A 17,871-nucleotide genomic window follows, 5' to 3' on the forward strand; every position below is an offset into this window, starting at 1 on the left:
GTGCACATTGTTTTCATTTTTAGCACTTTGTGGCTTCCCAGATTCGACTTGTTGAGTGTGTGTCGCTGGGCCTAATCTGTGTGGAAAATCCATGCCTGCACTCACACGTTGGAGGTTTTTTTTTTCTTTTTCTTGAGCGTTTGAGAGTCTTTACCAATCTTTTTATGTTTTTATTTTCCTTCCCTCCAATCATTTTCATTTCTTTACAGCCGTTGCACTTTAATTGCAGCCACTAAAAATACCATCAGAATTTGCCATAGATAATAGCGCCTCTTTCACTGCGTTTGTGTGAATACAAAGGTGGGCATTTTTGTGCTTTGAATTAGCTTGAATTTTAGGCCATTACTTGATTTGATTTGAAGCTGTTTGTGTCTCCATCCTCCTACGGTATGAATGGTGCTCAGTGCTCCACTGATATGTCACCTAAATAGCTTTGCCTTATTTTATACTTCATTTGTAGACATAATACAATGAACTGAAGGCTGGCCTCAGTTTTCTCATCACACCCAGTCATATGTTTTTCGTAACACACACTGAAGTACACATAGAATTCACTGTAAAGAAGAATTCTGCTTTAATTGAATCACTACAACATAATAGCAGTATGATTCACATTACAGTCTTTAGCAATCGATCTGTGCTCACAGTGAATTCTGTGAGATGTGCTTCATAGACCTGTGAACCGATGAATCCTGTGTTTAATCCTCTCATTCCTTTCCCTTTATTAATCGGTGCTTCCTTAGCCGGGCCTTCCTGACTTGTGATGCTATGTATCATTAAGCCAAACCAGAAATACAGGTCTGAGATAATCCGTACAAGCTTAGTCGCTTTGCAATGTGTCCATTATCTGTGTAGTTATCTTTTACCGTCACACAATAAAAACGCACCAAAAGGAACATGAAACACTTCAGTTAGTTACTTAGTTAGATTTTACTGCACCTGTATGGGGGGGCAATAAAGTCAAACTAAGTACTACCATTAACTTTACTGTGGCTTTTAAACCAAATAAAGCATTTGACAAATATTCTTTAAATGATGAAAACATGTGAAAGCAACTCTGAAATGTATATTTGCATTGAGAAATGTTTCATTACTATTTAAATTTGTTGAGTTTTTATTTGGGACATGATGCAAATATTCTAATGTGAGCTGCTTGGTTTATTAGATACCTAACAAAACAAAAAAATACAGTTGCAGACACATTTGTCAGACATGAACATAACTTTCTTCTTCACACTGCACACCAGGAGTGTTGCCTTTAATCAGAAGCTCTAAACCAGCCAAATAATTTTATAATTGTCCTTTAAAAAGTCAGAACTAAACGTAGATAACAGGCATTTTATGAAAATGATAGTCAGTAAATCATAGTGTAATGAACAGTGATGTTTGAAGTCAACTTCAGTCTTCTCTAAAACACTTAACAAAGCCTCTTCTCTTTAGCAAAACCACTGTAACTAATGGTAGTTTGGTTGAGGATAACTGTGTGCACAAGAGCGTAGTTTTAATATATTTCTACTTCACATGAAGCTGTTTTGATGCAAAATTGAATTCGGTGTAGCAGTAATTTAATTTGATTTCCAAAATATCTTCTAGCAAAGTGTGATCTAAAAGCCTACAAGCCGTGAACATCACCAGTCAGTTGATTTTTGTACCGCCAGGCGTTCTCCTTAAACTCTCTGCATTTCAACACACACAGAGTATCTCCACGAGGATTTGAATGAAGCTTCACTAGGCTCTGTCTCACTTTGAAGCTGTCGGGGCTACACAGTGTAAGTCGGAACAAGTAACAGTCAGAGTTATCAATCTGCCTACAAATTATCATGTTCCTGCTACAGAGGTTCACGCGTGTTTGCCATGAATGACTTCAGAGGTTTTCTCCCTGACTTGCCTTTTTATTGCACTCTATGGTAAAATTAAAGAGCAGGGGGAAAAAAACTGCGTAAATTGTTCATGACAAGGATGAGTTTGGGCCCAGAAATTTAGCCTCTAAAAAGCCTCATCAGTTTGAAAAAAGAGAGAAACAAGCACACGCTCTTTGTGTCGTTACACAACTAGATCTTCTACCTCGACAGAACTACGGGGTAGAAAATAAAACAGCCTTTCTGTCCTTTAGCTTTCCCACTTTTCTCTGTTTGTGTCCCTTTTTTCCTCCTGCTCATTGACTCTGCCTGTAAGGTGCTTTTAGCAGGCCTTGTGTGGCCGGAGTTAGAGATGGATGTGTGGCCCTTGGGAGCCGCAGGCAGAGTGCAACACTGATCATGTCAGACAGGCTGGGGAGGCTGCATAAGATCATCATCACCCAGCAGTGGAGTGAATCGCCGCAGTGGCACTTTCACACAACCTCTGACCTCCGGGGTAACCTCCGAGGTCATGATCAAGGTCAGGGGTCGGCGAGGGCCTCAGTGATCGGGGCGATCGCATGCCCCTCCTGCCCACTTCCTCCTTTTTTTGGTTGCTGCTCCACATTCTCTCCCTTCAATTTTTCTGTTCTCCTTTCCCCCTCCTCATCTTCTATCTGTTTCTTTATCGCTCACACTCTCTTTCACCAGCCGGGACCAATTGAGACATCCCATCCCCCGGGAGCGCAAAAAGGAAAGCAAGAGAAAATCAATAGGGAAGATGAGTGAAAACCTGGAGGTCCCATCAAAAAAACTGAATGCTTCTCTCTGTGCCGGTATGATTCACACATCCAGAAAAAACACATACAGATAGACAGTGGTGTTGCTTTTAAGAAACAGTAAACACACATGTGGAAAGTGCGCAGAACTACTGTGAAAAGTAAGAAAAATGTGCAGTTTTTACAGCTTCCAAAGACAATACAGAATACCCAGACAAACTCCTTTTGTCCTTCATACATGTGTTTAGCTGCTGCAGTGGTGTTTTAACTCAGAAAGACGTAATATGTGTCCCTCCATGGAGATTCAAGGTCTGCAACAAGTGAAAGAGCACAATGGCGCATTTTTCTAGCGGGAGAGACGAGTAAAAAATGACACAAAGCATAAATGCCAAGCTCACTGTATCATCCTGGCTGTAATTTGTGTCGTGCAAAATGTCACTGTATCACCAATCAGCTTAATTATAGTACACTTCCAGCAACATTTACATGCCTTCGTGCTGCATAAAGGCATTAAGATAAATAAAACTGAAGTGATAGAAGACAAAGCAAACTCCTTCTTATGTTTGTGAATTCCTGAGCTGAAGAAATTCTGCTGTTTCTGAGGGGGAAACATACATGTGTTTATAATGTTGTGCCTCAGCTTGTCTACATAACTTATGAGATTGCCGTGTTTCTTCCCAACACAAGATAACCTCGGGCAGGACCTTAAATGATTGGCTGAAAATAGAACTGTTCAGATGAAAGGGAGGATAAATAATGCAGAAAGAATACAAAACCTCTTATGGGGATAACTAGTCACACACACACACGGTGAAGAAAAGTGAATGGATGTAACAGGAAGGAGGAGGACCCAGTGGAGACACACATGCTTCTTGCTTCATCTCCTCCCACTCCTCGTCTGCCATTTTTTCCGCTCACATTCAGACTTCATGACATACCCTGCGTCTGTGGGGAGGAATAATGTTGTCCCAGTCACGCCGTGTTTTTCCTGCCCACCAGAGCTCAGACACAACACACAGCGCAGGATTTCCAGCACCAGCCGCCTCATCACTTTTTCATGAGTGTTGATCAGAAAGCATTCATATGATGACAACAACCTGGACAGCTGATCCTTTCAACACAGAGACCGAAAACTCTTCTTTAAAAAAATATAAAAAATAATCTCTGCATTTGTTTAGGTCAAATAAAAACTGAATGATTTTTTGAACATTCCTGGTTGGAGGGTGTTGCTGTGCTGGGTCATATCTGATTAATAAAACATGGAAGACAAACCTTTTCAAAGCCTCCCTGCTGTATGCCTAATTTCCAGCTGAAATGTTTATTCATTTGCCAAATTAAACATGCATGTTTGGGGAAAAAAATCCAGGCGTCGGTGGAGTGAAGAAGCTGCTCAGGACACTTTCACAGGGAGGCTTTGCGCTTGTGTGGGGAGACACCTAGTGGTGAATGACAAGTGTAGCGTTTCACAGGGGTATAGCTGCAGGTTGGAAGGCCTCCTAAATGGTTATTGCTGAAGTTTAATCAGTTAACTATTACTGTAATTTGTGGCATTCTCTGATTGTCAGTGATTGCCAGTTTAAGTCATACTGACTCTAGTGGTGCCAATTCTATCCGTTCACCTGATATGACCTCCTAATAACAAACTTTCAGAAGCTCAATAAAAATTAATAGCTTGCTCTTGAAAAAACATTTGCTCATTTCATCAGCAGCACACCGCGCCCCGCGTCAAGGTGTTTACCCAAACCTAAAAGGGCCTGGGAGGCCCTCCGACTGTCAACAGGCCGCACAAAAGCCCCATTCAGCGGTAACTGGAACCCAAAGCGACGCTGCCACGTCAAAATGTTTCAGAAATACAGCACAGTGGCAAATGTTTTTCACTTTTATTTGGACCATGAAGGCACCGAGAAAAATTTAGCCACAGAGCAGGACAGGTGAGCCAACGGAGGAGGAAGATTGTTGGTGGATTGTTGCAGACTAGGCTGCGCTCCTTATCTCAACGGAAACTTCTAAAGTAGTTTATCTGGGTGTGTCAGCAGGTAACAGTGCACGTCTGCAGGTTTCTCTCATAGCCTGCTTTCCCAGAAAAGACTGAAGCTGAGTGGAGTTACTGTAGGAGGGTTTTGGAGGGGGGGCATCGATGGGTGTTGGAGCTCACTGGAGACCCGCGGCCCGCTCCAGAGTCGCAGCGCACAGAGCAGAGTGGCGCGCAGGTTTCTCCCGGCGCCACTGTTGGGAGCGACTTCTCAGACGGATCCACTCCTCTCTGTGGGAGGCCATCCTCGGGTTCCTGTTCCTCCTGTGGGTCTGCTTCATCTACCTGCCGGACCCGTTTGCGTCTCCCCCCGAGGAGGATCCGGTGACGCTCCTGATTTGGACTCATCCGTTCGGCGAATACCGAGAACTCCCGGACTGCTGGGAGCTCTATCAGATCGACGGGTGCACGCTCACGGACGACGAGCGTGCGTACCCCGAGGCCGACGCCGTGATCATCCACCACCGGGAGATCGCCACCCTAAACGTCGATCTGCCACCGGAGCCGCGGCCACATGCTCAAAAGTGGATCTGGCTGAACTACGAGTCTCCCTCGCACACACCCAGACTCTGGCTTTTTGAGGGTATTTTCAACCTCACGATGAGCTACAGGACAGACTCGGACATCTTCCTGCCGTACGGTTACCTGGTTCCCCGTGAGCGCGCACTCACTGGTACCCGGAGCCGCTTTACGCACCCGCTCCGTGGACCCGCCCACTCAGACTTCCGCCGGCCCCGCCTCGTGGCCTGGGTCGTCAGCAACTGGTCGGAGTCACACGCACGCGTGTCCCTGTTCCACAAGCTCCGCCGGTTCGTCCACGTCGATGTGTTCGGACGCGTCGGTCGGTCCTTACCGAAGGGCAGCGACAGCGTGGTGCAGCTGCTCCGACGGTATTTATTCTACCTGGCGCTGGAGAACTCGTTGCACACCGACTACATCACGGAGAAGCTGTGGAACGCGGTTCTGGCCGGTGCCGTCCCGGTGGTCCTGGGGCCGCCCAGGAAGAGCTACGAGCGCTTCTTGCCCCCGGAAGCCTTCATCCACGTGGACGATTTCACCACAGTGCAGGATCTGGCCCGGTACCTGCTAATGCTGAGGAGCAAGCCGGCCCTGATGAGGAGGCACCTGGACTGGAGGGGGCGCTATAGCGTGCACCGGCCGGTGTTCTGGGGGGAACACTTCTGTACGGCCTGCAAGGCTGTGAGGAAGAGCAAAGACAGGACTGATGTGGTCAAAGACTTGACTCTCTGGTTTCACTCGTGAAAAAGACTGTGACCTGGTTGACCTGGAGGACAATCTGAGAGATAAGACTCTCTCAGTAACAGACTCACTGTCCACCTGCTGCTTTCAAAGTTTACAAATGAAATCTATTTATACTTGGAAGATTTTGATTGTATTAAATTCATGTGCATTTGATTATACTGTGATGACTGAAATGAAATGAAGGTCACTGATTTTCTCTGAGTGTCTTTCTGATCACTTTACACCCACAAGATCTTTGTCTTTTTCAATTTCATGGTCAAGTGCCCCCAAGTAACTTAAAAAAAAGTCCTAAATCACAAATTTCCCCCCAAGCTTGTACAGCAGACACACTCCCCCATTTAGCAAAACTATCATTATTCATCATATTTATGTTTTAAGACAGCTGTTTGTTTCAGCCGATTGCTTTACAGTAAGAAAGTCATGTTACAGAGGTAGACCTTGCTTGAGACGATTCTTTAAACCAACATTTCTTGTCGTCTAATATGTCAGAATCCTCACTTTTAGTTTTAATATCATGCAAAATTAGTTCTGTAGTGCTGCAATTTGAGTTAAAGGCAATGAAAATGCTAACTGTTACAAAATCTATCGCGTGCAAGTTTCATACCTCTGTAAAGGACCTTTTAGACAGTGGTGAGATGGGAATGTAGGTTATAGAAGGTGTTTTGAATCGATATAATCAGTGATATCCAGAAAACAGAAAGATGTAGCCACATGACAGCTGATGAATGTAAGAGGCAGTGTGTGTGCGTGTAACTTTTTGTAGTTGTGTTTGATTTGAGGAAATACATGCCTGTTCATGCATCACCTATCTGAGGTGGTTTGGCTCTAAATCATGTTAATTATACCATCTCTGGTTTGATGTGCTCTTAAGTCCATACATGGTGTTGCCGTGTCCTCAGAGGCCCTACATCCCTGAAGTATCACTCCAAACGCTGTCTTTTGTGTCTGCACATGATTGACTGTTGTCATCGCAGCACTGTTCCTGGCATCAAACATTGTGTTTCGACTCCTATTCATACTTCAAGAGCAACTTATTAGAGCGAGACAGCTGTACTAACATATACGTCCTCCAGTGCCTCATTAGCGTTGCTTAATTTTCACAGCTATACTCATTTTGCTGATGCGTCTAGAATTCTTTAAACATCATCATAGCTTAGGGTGGAGGAAATGAAAATGAGAGATTGATGGAGGAGAACACGTGTCCTTCAGGAGTCACTTGATCGGAGTCCAGAAGCTGTTGGATGTGGATCATTTAAATTTACACCTCCATGTTAATGCCCTGACACAGAATTAACACTTTACGCTGTTAAATGAGACGTCTCCTGCAGCGAATAATGTTGCTCCCCATAATGAGCTGATGCCTCAACAGCTGTTGAAGCCACTGATGTCTGTCGGCGATGATGGTTTCAGATGGCCAGAACAGCCATCGCTGGCTTAATCCCATTCATGTAAGCATATCTGGTTACTGTGAGCAGAATCCTACTCTCTCTGCGTTCTCACAGATCCGTTAAATGCCCCGTCTTTGTCCCCCTGGAGCTTTTTTGACAGGTTCTCATCCTAAGTGTCCTCCAAATGGCACAAAATACGTTTTCACTGAACAATATGGTCTCTATTGTCTGGACAGAACAGGTGCAAGACACTTGACTTTGCTTAGAAAGGAAAGACACTCCTCCTAATGTTCCTTAAGAGCTCATATGATCTCTAAGAAGACTGACAAGATTCACACAATGGAAACAGGCTGAGCAGGATATCTGACATACTTATTTCACTCTCATTGAACATTTTCTGCTGCTTAGCAACTCTTAGCACATGTTGTTTGCAAATTCAGTGCATTTTGAGGTAAGCTGTAATTGATGCTAGCTATTGTGTAGCATTTGAAAGAGCAAGAAAACATAAAATAAAATAGAAATAGCCAGCTGCATCATTACTTTTGAATGATCATAAACAAGTATTGACGACAACACCTTCAGCCATCTCCGCTGACTGACGCAGGTTTCCACAGTGGCTGGTTTGACTCAGGGTGACCACAGCATATTTCATCTCTCAGAGGACACGTCTGTTCTATTATGCACCCAAAAAGCCAACAAGAATATGTTTAAGTCTAACGGTTTTTACTGGATTGTCCATGAGCGCTAAAGAGATTAAACAAAGGAATGTGAGTAAGTAGAGATATAAAGAGATATGGACAAAGTAAGAAATAAAAATCCATAAAACTAATTGTAAAATCAATAAAAACAGCACAAAAGAATTCAGAGTAAGACGAAGAAACAACTAATAGAGGAACAGAGGGGATTATGTCTGAGCAGAACCAGATCCAGGAGTTCAGAAATATGTGGACCTGCGCTGCCTCCTCTGGTAACCTTCATCCTCTGCTTGCTTTCACACACTTAGACCAGAACAGAGATGATATTAATGATAAGAACCACCCCAGGGACACTTTTACTGCCGTATTCGTAATTTTTTCATTTATATAGCTGTAAATGTTGCTTTTATGTTTTGAAAAATCACATTCATTGATTTTTTTTTCTATTTAGTAGTGAAGTTATAAAGCTTGTACAGTTTGCATTTTTTAACTTTTGTTCTGTGATTTGGAGTTTCAGTGTTTTATTTATTAGTCTTAGCACAATTACATTTAGATGTATGTACACCAAAATGAACAATAATCATAGATTTTTAGGATTTTTACTATTTTTTCTTCTCTGGAAAACTACAATTAGGCTTTAACTGAATACACTAATCTAAAATTAATATCTAAACTGATACTTGATAATTTATTCAATCAAGCCTTTAAGTTTGAACTTCAAGGTCTCGGTTGTTTTTATTGTCTCCCATGAGATTTTTTTTGTTGTTGGATTAAAGCAATTGCTGGATAAAAGAGGCATGTCACAAAATACAGTCAACTATAATTCTGGTATGTGCAGCGTAGTCTTTATTTTTTTACCAACAAAAATGTTTCATTTCAGAATTGGCGACACAAAATATCAGTGCGGTGTGTAGCTGTTTCTGTATAAATGAACAGTTCTTTCTTGCAGCTCTACCTGTGTTTTGTCAGAATCTGACCTTCAAGAACACAATTCTGAATGCCTTCAAGGTCTTTGACCCACAAGGAACAGGAGTCCTCGGCAGGGAGGAGTGAATGTGAGATTTTCTTGCACTGCAGAGAGTCTGTGGGTATTTCTCTCACACGGTATTCATCACACAGATAACTATGAATTAGAGTAACGCTGTGCAAAAACATAAATCTTCACCAAAGTTTCAACATGCAGATAAAGCAAACCTTGGTCAAGTGAAATACAGATCCCAGTTAATTCAAAGTCAAAGAGATGGAAACAGTAATTCTTCGCTCCTGTTGCTCCCCTGCAGGATGAAATATCACCTCGTGTCACAGGCTGACAAGTTTACAGAGGATGAGGTGAGTCGTTGCTTGGCAACAAGGTGAAATATTGGATGTATCAATGTGAGATAGTGATTCAAAGGTACCAGCGGTCATGATATCGTTGAACAAGTTGAAAGTAAGCATTGATGAATACCCAGAATCTGAGGCAATTTGATTTGATTTAAAGCCCTTAACTACCAGCTACAGCTTATTACAAAGATCCTTCTCAGCTCTCTTCCAGACCTCCTCTTCACTAACAGTGCCATTCATAACCTAGATGGCCCCTGGCTAGAGACACAGTAATCTCATTTGTACAGCAACAGATGTTTCTCTTAAAAACATCCGTTGACTGGGGAGAGAAAGAGTCTGCCTCTCATTCTCTCAAGGGATCAAAGAGACCAGTATAATCACTATGAAATCTGTCACATTTGTACCGGTTTGGGAAGACATACTGACTTACAGTAGGCTCACTATGTTGTGAGGAGCAAACGCACTCCTTCTCCGTCCCCTCTCGCACAGCCTGCACATATTTTATGAGGAAGCTTTCATGTGCTGTACATCAAACGGCCTCACAGAGGGGGAAAGAGAGAGGAGAAAATGCATATGAAACAACAAAACCCCTAGACAAATAAACAGCACAGTGTTCCCATGGCAGCGTGGTGCATTAATCTGACGGCTGGTTTCCCATGGCTGTGTCTCGCTGCCCCATAGACCTCCACTCTGTCTCACTGATGGCTCCTGTGATTGCAATCATCCATCTTACTGTCAAAAGCGAAAGAAAGAAAAAAAAAGGGCAAGAAAGGGGAAATCACACACACCATCTCACTCTCACTCCCTTGTGTCCAGCAAACAAGCCACCCCACTGTGAGCAGAGGCAACACATGAACCGCAGGCCTCGGCGTTGTGTATGTGTGTGTGCCCATGCTTGTATGATTAACACAGAGAACATGTGTGGGTGTGCATCTTTGGCTGTCTGTGCCTGCACTATACTGCATGATCAGTCACTGGAGTGTACACAGGGGAGCGGTGGACATGTCTGATCTTGCAGCTGATCAAAAGCACCAGAGACTTGTTCCCTTGTGGCCGTGCAAAGCGGGCCTCATATCAACACGTCTCTGTTCAGTAGACGGGAAAAACAAGAGGAGAGAGACAGACAGAGGAGGAGGAGGAGGAGGAGGAGGAGGAGGAGGAGGAGGAGAAGAGGGTACATGAGGAGAGAGACAGAAACAGGCAGGCATAGCATAGATCAAAAGGATGCATAAAGAGGCCAGAGTGGAGGATGACAATGATACACAACCACACTTATCTCCTCGTTCTGATGAGCTAATTGAATGGCAAAAGTCAGCTCTGTGTTCGTAATAGTGTGCATGATCCCTCTTTGCAAAACTGACAGTTCTTCTTGCAGATTTAAAAGAAAAAGAAAAATGCACTAAACTCTTCACCTGTTCACCTGCAGGTAAATCAGATGTTTGCATACTCTCCTTTGGATGCTGCTGGTAACCTTGACTACGAGAACTTGTGTTGTGTGATCACCCACGGAGAGGACAAAGAGCAGGAGTGAAAGGAAGGAGGATAAAAAGAGGAGGAAGATGAGGAGGAGGAGTTGCAGCCAAGCCTGTAAATAGTCTGGCCGTGCTGTGAAGTTGTGGTGTACTGTATGCGAGAATGTAATTATGTGCAATAAAGTGGTGACTTTGCCAAATGAATCCCTTTGTTGTTGGAGCTTTAATCTTACTTCAGTAATCAACACAGATGAATATCTGCTGAGTACAATGTTTTGCAAATGAAACAACAAAGCACACCTGAAGATCCGATAGTATAAAAGATAATGAAACATGCACAAGATAGAACAAAACAGCTGTATTTAAAAGGCAGGCCAACACCTGTAGACTCAACAATGTATAATAACTTATGAGATTGAACAACATAAACAGACAGGTTTGTCTATTTTATGTGCCTTTGAGATTTTGAGAAACTTTTCCTTGCTTTCTTGCCAAGAGAAGCTTCTGTTAGTCTGGTTTAGCACAAAAACTGCTTCATAAAAGTGTAAAATCTACCAGTCAGTACCTTAAAACATCACATTAACACCCTATTTGCTTATTTTACACAAAATTCTAAGTGGAAAAATGACACTTGCAGGTTTACAGGTGGTTGTGTGACAGATAAACTGAATATTTTAACTATGTCAGGAAGACAAGAAGGTTACTCAAAAAGAAAAGATTCAAAAGCAGTGATTGGTTGCTTTTAAGTTAGTCAAAGTGGTGCTTATAATGGTTTTTATTTAGACGTCAACAAGCAAAGCTGAGGTTTACGAGTTGATTGACATCTCTGTTGTTCTCCTAACAAGGAGGAAGAAACCTAAAACCCCCGCTCTGAATTATTTTTCAATTTGAGGTAAACATTTCCGCAGATACCTGCTGATAATTATTGTCAGATTGATACAACACCAGTGTTGTCACCAGTGCTTTTTACCTATGGAGAGCAGACGGAAGAGTGGTATTGATCTTCTCCTTAACTCTCAGCAAGAAGGCGAGTCAGCTCATTTCCCAAAATGCCATTTATATATGAACCTCATCACTGAGTAAACAAAGATGGCACCAGACGGAGCTTTATTCAGAAACCAACAGCTGGGTCTCTCAGAGACTTATTACACAATAATCATATCAGTTTAGAAAGACATCTCAGAGGCAGTTTATGAAGAAGTCAGTGTAATCCTGTCAAGTTTAGTGCTCTCTCAGCCGTTTGCATGAAGGTGTGCAGGAGCGACCGAGCAGATTTTATGGTTTCCAGGCCAAAATCCAACTGTTTCAGCATCTTCTTCCTTTTGCTTCCCAGATGTGCACCTTCCAGATGCTATTCATTTCACCAAACTTTGTTTTAAGCAGATATTCTTGGCAGTTTGTCATGTTTTACCTCAGTATTAACAAGGCAGAGCACACAGAGAGAAGAGAGGAGGAAGAAATATGTCTGACAGCACACAAGATGAACCTCCAGGTCATTCCAAGAATGTGTTTGACACTAAATACTACATTTTCGGTCCAGCTCTCAGGATCTCTGAGCTTTGCAACATCAGCCAAGGAAATTGACGCCTTTACGAGGCAGTCTTTTAAGTGAGGAAGGAAAGATGCCAAAACCTTCATAACACTTTATGAGATGATATTTCTTTGTACAACACCATGTTACGTAGACTAAAACCATGCAGCAACACGGTGAAAAAGGCTCAAAAGAAGCCTTTCATATGGACGAAATGCTCAACATCTCATGTCTGCAAAGAAATACAATTTTACAACAGCACTTGTTTGTTTCAAAGACGACAATTATACAATAACTTCAAAAAAAATAAAGGTATAAAGATAAAATACGTGTACAAAAATCATACGTCCAGTTACTCAAAATTTGCAACATCCTTCACAATTCTAAACACAAATGGAAAAACTAGACTATAATCTTAAAGGGCAACTCGTCGCTGTCTCTCGCCCAGCACCGGAGTTTGAAGTGAGGTTTGAACAGGCTGAAGGCGTTTGATCTTCAGGGCAGAGAAAGACAGTGGGTCTGAACTGCTGCCAAATCCTGATCCCTCAGAATTCTCTGTGGAGAGACAGAAAAACAATCAGCAAGAAAACATTCCTCTTCAAATACTGCTTTACAGGAGTAGTTTATATACACTTATTTGCTTCCTGGAGTCATTAGAAGGGAAGACTGATACCACTTTCATGTCTGTCTGTTAAATATGACTCTGTAGCCAGCAGACTGGACAAAGGTGGACTCAATCAATCTGGTTCTTTCTTAAGGCAAAAAAAAAAAATAAATCCACCAACCAGGACTTCTAAAACTCATTATCTGATATACTATTTCTCATGTATTCAGTTTGTACAATAACCAAAAGAGTGGAGATGTCATTCATGTGATGGACTATTTCCTGGTCAGGAGCGGTTACCTCCTGGTTGCCTGGCAACTGCTTGGAGCAAAGACACAGTTCAGCATTAAACCCCCATTGTTCAGATTTTGTACAGTTCATGAGATCACACGTTGAGGTGATGATCGGTGGATTTTTTTTGACATTTGTCAAAGTCAGGCTAACTGTTTCCCTTTGTTTCCATTCTCTGTGCTAAGCTAAGCTAACTGTAGCTGCTGGTAGTAGCTTCATATTTCACTGTGCAGGTATGAGAGTGGTATCAATTTCTCACCTAACTAACTCCTAGAATGTCAATCATTCTTCTGTAGGGAGAAAACGTTTTCCTCCTCACCATGAACGCCGATTATGTGCTCCAGGATCAGCACCCTCTCGGCCAGGATCTTCAGAGCCTCCCTGAGCTGCTGCACGGCTTCACCCTGAACAGCAGCGTTATGCTTTTTCTTTTTGTAAAATTTTTCAACTGAGCTCAGAAGGAACAGACACAAATGTTCTTCATAATCTCACCTCGTTCAAGCCCTCTCCTGGCTCTCCTTTTGGCCCTGGCGCTCCCTGTGAACACACAGTAGATTAACCTTGTTATCTGTGGGAGCGTGCACGTTCTGTGCAACACAATAACCTTATACTCACAGGTAGGCCCAGCTCGCCCGCTACACCTGGGGGCCCCTGGTGGAGGAATAACAGAGAGAAATAACTTAGGACTCCTGCTCTCACACACACACATTTCACCGGCTTGCATTCTTTATCCCCCGAGCTAATCTGCCTCTTCACCAGATCTCCAATCTTAAATCATGCTAGTAAAGGAAGGGGATCAGGTTTAAAGACAGAGGCCCACTAGAGAGCTGACTACAGAGGGGACCCGACATGGCTGCCCTGATTAGTGAGGCCTGGCCTTGGATGAGAGAGAGAGAGGGGGATTAGTCACGGCTTGGAGTGAGTCTTTGAAGAAAAGCTTGTTCACCTTTAATGTGTTTAAGATTGCATGACAGCTAGGGCCATTTAAAAAACGTAGAACAAAAAGCATTTTGATAGTTCATCAAAATCGAATATGTTGAGCCAGTCTGATAATCCAATAATGAGGACGATGTTTAAAGCGGCCTCACCCTTTCCCCTGGATCTCCTTTAGGCCCAGGATCACCAGCCTGGCCTTGGAGGCCTTCCTTGCCCTAAAGGCAGACAAACACAAGGACACGTATTAGTGATGCCAGTCATACATCCATAATCATATCAATCAATAATCACCTCTCAGTGACAGACACTCACATCTTGTCCTGGCAGACCTGGTATCCCTGCAGGTCCTCTCGCTCCCGGGGCGCCTGTGGTGTCATTTACAAAAACATCTACACAGTGAGACTGATGAAAGCCAAATGTTTGACTGTGGCCGTTGTGCAAGATCGAAATTCAGTTCAGCCAATTTCACACAGAGTAACTTAATTTTAGAAAATTAACTGTCCTGTGAGAGGGATTTGTTAAAGTTTACGAAAGAAGCACATGATTAATCACTTTAACACCCATCGACTCTGTTTTATTTTTCTAAAAAATTAAAGAACGTCACACATATACTGTATATTTGTGTCGCTGTGATGTACTGACTGAAATTTTCATCCAAAGTGCAAATTCTTATTTTGCTGCATTAAATAGAAAACTCATGTAGAGGTGTCAAAGTGTGTTTTGTGTGTGTTCTTCTAGCACAGGACAACAAACAGGACATAACTTTAGTGAATGTAAACACTGTGGGTAACATCGGTTTGTAATGACCAAGAGCTCAGTCATGACATGATATAATATACATGTATGTTTGCTGATGAAACACTGTGATTCTTCCTCCAGCCTGTGGACAGGAAACAGCTCATATTGGTACCTGAGGGGCCGACAGGACCAGCTGGACCAGGAGGGCCGACTACAGTCTGAGGAACAGAAAGGATTGGATGGACCGGGTGTTCCTCTGCAAAAGACAGAACTGATTTAAAAAAAACATCCCATACTTGATTGCTTTATTGTGTTAAAACAGGAGGAAGGTAATAAATAATCAGCGAATATGCAGCTATGAAGCGTTTTCACTGTCAATGATGTGGAAATCTGACTAATGTTTTTTAACTTCAGGGGTCAACTGCATCAGACTGCTATACTCTATTTTCTGAATTAAATTACTTGAAATAAACTAGTTTTTATAAATGCTTCCATTAATCAACACTCTGCACTCTGAATGAAGTGACTCATGGCTGCAGCAAAGCAAAACTGTCAGAATTTCCATGACTCTATAGTCACTAATTGCCAAAGCTGAAACACTGCATATTTGTGCAGTAAAGAGGGTAATATTGGAAATATTTAGGGTTCATTAATTTCTTCTTCTTTACAATTTAAAGAAAAACAAACAGAGACGAAAGATGACTAAACTTAAACCCCAAATATTAAACATCAGTAAATGTCACTATTTTGTACCTTTGGCAGAGCTCTGACATTTGGATCGAATGGCTACATTCCCAAATGAAAATGCAGATATAAACACAGTTGCCAGTTTATTAGGTACATCTAACGACAACTATTGAAGTCTAGTACAGCAGCCTTGCTTAAATCTTACCTTTATGATAGTTATAATGTTCTATTTTGTTCTACAGAGGTCCTGATTGGACTTTTCTGTTGATGCTCCTACTCATGTAAATGAGGTGGAGAAAGTACATTCTAATCTAAACTGCATTAGTTTTAGTGAATAAACAAAGTGTAAATACCCTCAGAAGAAAATAAAGTTGCAGAAGGAATTGATTATTCACAATCAGGGGTGGCCTTGCCTGTAGCGTGAAAGAAGTGTGTTTCTGACAACACTAACCTGTTCATCTCTGAACTCCGCAAACCTCCCAAACTATGGATGGTTTTCATTATAGTAACTTTCACGCATCCTCTCTCCAAAATCTATTAAATGTGCTCTGAGGAGACGAGGAGAGAGGAGCTTTCTGGAGCAAGGAAACGCAGGTGGATCCTAACTCTTGCATCTATGCTGGGAGTCGCTAAGATGCAAGGAAGAGATACCCGTGAAGGAAGCAGGGAAACAAATTAGCAAACTGAAAAGCAACCTGGATAGAACTGCCTATGCTAAATGCTGTTGGTGAAAATTTTAGCCCTTTTTATCTGCAGTGAGAGACCAAACACTTGCGATGCCTTACCTAACCTTGCACACACATTCTAAGGCAATTACTTTGCACATTCCTGCACACTGGAAGTATTTCTATTACTTTTTAAGACCTATAGTTCCTTGATTACACGTCTTTCTTATGTATATGTTAAATCTGTGTTTCTGTTTACACCAAGTCAAATTCCTTGTATGTGAAAACCCACTTGACAATAGAACTGTTTCTGATTCTTATGTGAACATGTATTTTTGTTCATTAAAGGTCACAGTCTCCTCACAGATTAACTCCAATCCAGTCATCGACATATACATTTTTAGATTTAGTACAAAACATGCCCATGTTGCTTTCAATCTGGAGTTACAGAGTTTGTTTGCTGAGTTGTATCCAACCAGGGCTGTAAAATCTTTGTTTGGATTTCCAGTATGCCTCTTAAATCATTGTTTGCATTATCCAAGTAACCATACTATGGAGCCTAAACCCCAGGAAGTAAGATCTTTATGGCAACTTAACAGAAGACTTTAAGGATCCCTATCCAGGCTGCAGTTTCATCAGCAGTCAGCAGTTGGATTTCATCCAGTGTGACAGTGATGGACAGGAACAGCTGGTCAATCTTAAAGAGATCTCATTTAATGGAGCAACAAATGCTTGGACGTAATCTGTCTCCATAGAAAACATACATGAGGTGGAAGTTCTGTCTTGTTCTCAGCATGTAGGATATTTTAAAGTACACTTGTAAGTATAAATTTTGCTTGAAACCACGCCACACTTCCTCACTGCTTTAACATATGCTCAGCGTCAGTCTTCCCCCGTGTTGAGACAGCCCTGTTACATTATGGCTACAGTCCACAGAAAGGGTCTAGATGGAGCAGATTTCCCTCTGGAACTAATTTTCTAATGCTACAGTCTCCTCGAGCCTGGCTGCCTCCCTAAGAAACTCCACATGAGTGGCAGACTATCTACTCCCGCCTTCAAAGCCAGCCCAGCTTTTGGCTCGGGGCCGTGGCCAGTTCCCCCAAAACGCAGACTGTTGTGCTGACAGCTAACAAATTAGGCCTGATTTACAGCCAGTTGGCCCCCCTCAGCTTACATGGTCCCACAGACCCAAATCTACATAGTTCCAGACCCGCAGACACAGTCCTGGGCTCAGAGAGGCAGACACAGCCAAAAACCTAATCAGAGCCAGCAGTCCTCCTGAGGTAATGATTATACCGTGGACTCCTACTGCCTCCCTGTGGTGACATCTAAGTATTAAACATTCAAAGAGAAACTTCTGTAAATTGGATTCTTTTTCCATCTTCTATGTTTAAAAAGATATTAACATTAAAATGTTGTAGACAATGAGAAAAACTGTAGTTTCATGTTTACATTCACTATAAAAGTTCCATCCTAGTGTTTACAGATCGCAGCAAAGGGAGGACAAAGAATCAAAGCTGTACTAAATCGGGCACTGAATGAAAAAATGTGTGAGTTTATCTTAAAATTGATTCTTTTTTATAACACCCAAAGCTTATCCTGTGATTTAAACTCAAGCATTCGGCTCCA

General features: G+C 42.3%; 2 protein-coding genes across 4 annotated transcripts in view; one reads left to right on the forward strand and one right to left on the reverse strand.

The window, feature by feature from the left end:
- The first annotated feature begins 4,432 nt into the window (after nt 1–4,432).
- Nucleotides 4,433–6,108, forward strand: LOC111570213 (alpha-(1,3)-fucosyltransferase 4-like). Its single transcript, XM_023272885.3, has one exon. The coding sequence runs from the start codon at nt 4,755–4,757 to the stop codon at nt 5,910–5,912; it is 1,158 nt and encodes a 385-aa protein (XP_023128653.1). The 5' UTR covers nt 4,433–4,754; the 3' UTR covers nt 5,913–6,108.
- A 4,886-nt stretch (nt 6,109–10,994) lies between these two features.
- The window catches only part of LOC111573936 (collagen alpha-1(XXVI) chain), a 29,980-nt gene continuing 23,103 nt past the window's right edge, over nt 10,995–17,871 (reverse strand). For 2 of the 3 annotated variants that reach the window (XM_055012074.1, XM_055012075.1), the window contains exons 8-14: nt 15,063–15,146; nt 14,465–14,517; nt 14,305–14,367; nt 13,832–13,867; nt 13,709–13,753; nt 13,536–13,638; nt 10,995–12,876 (exon numbers count right to left, since the gene is read on the reverse strand). In XM_055012074.1, the coding sequence (XP_054868049.1) occupies nt 12,737–12,876; nt 13,536–13,638; nt 13,709–13,753; nt 13,832–13,867; nt 14,305–14,367; nt 14,465–14,517; nt 15,063–15,146 (524 nt within the window). In that variant the 3' untranslated portion in view covers nt 10,995–12,736. The remainder of the gene's footprint in view (nt 12,877–13,535; nt 13,639–13,708; nt 13,754–13,831; nt 13,868–14,304; nt 14,368–14,464; nt 14,518–15,062; nt 15,147–17,871) is intronic. The other variant, XM_055012076.1, reaches the window with a different exon arrangement.

This window comes from Amphiprion ocellaris, chromosome 7 (assembly GCF_022539595.1).
Source record: "Amphiprion ocellaris isolate individual 3 ecotype Okinawa chromosome 7, ASM2253959v1, whole genome shotgun sequence".
In the NCBI taxonomy this organism is placed as follows: Eukaryota; Metazoa; Chordata; class Actinopteri; family Pomacentridae; genus Amphiprion; species Amphiprion ocellaris.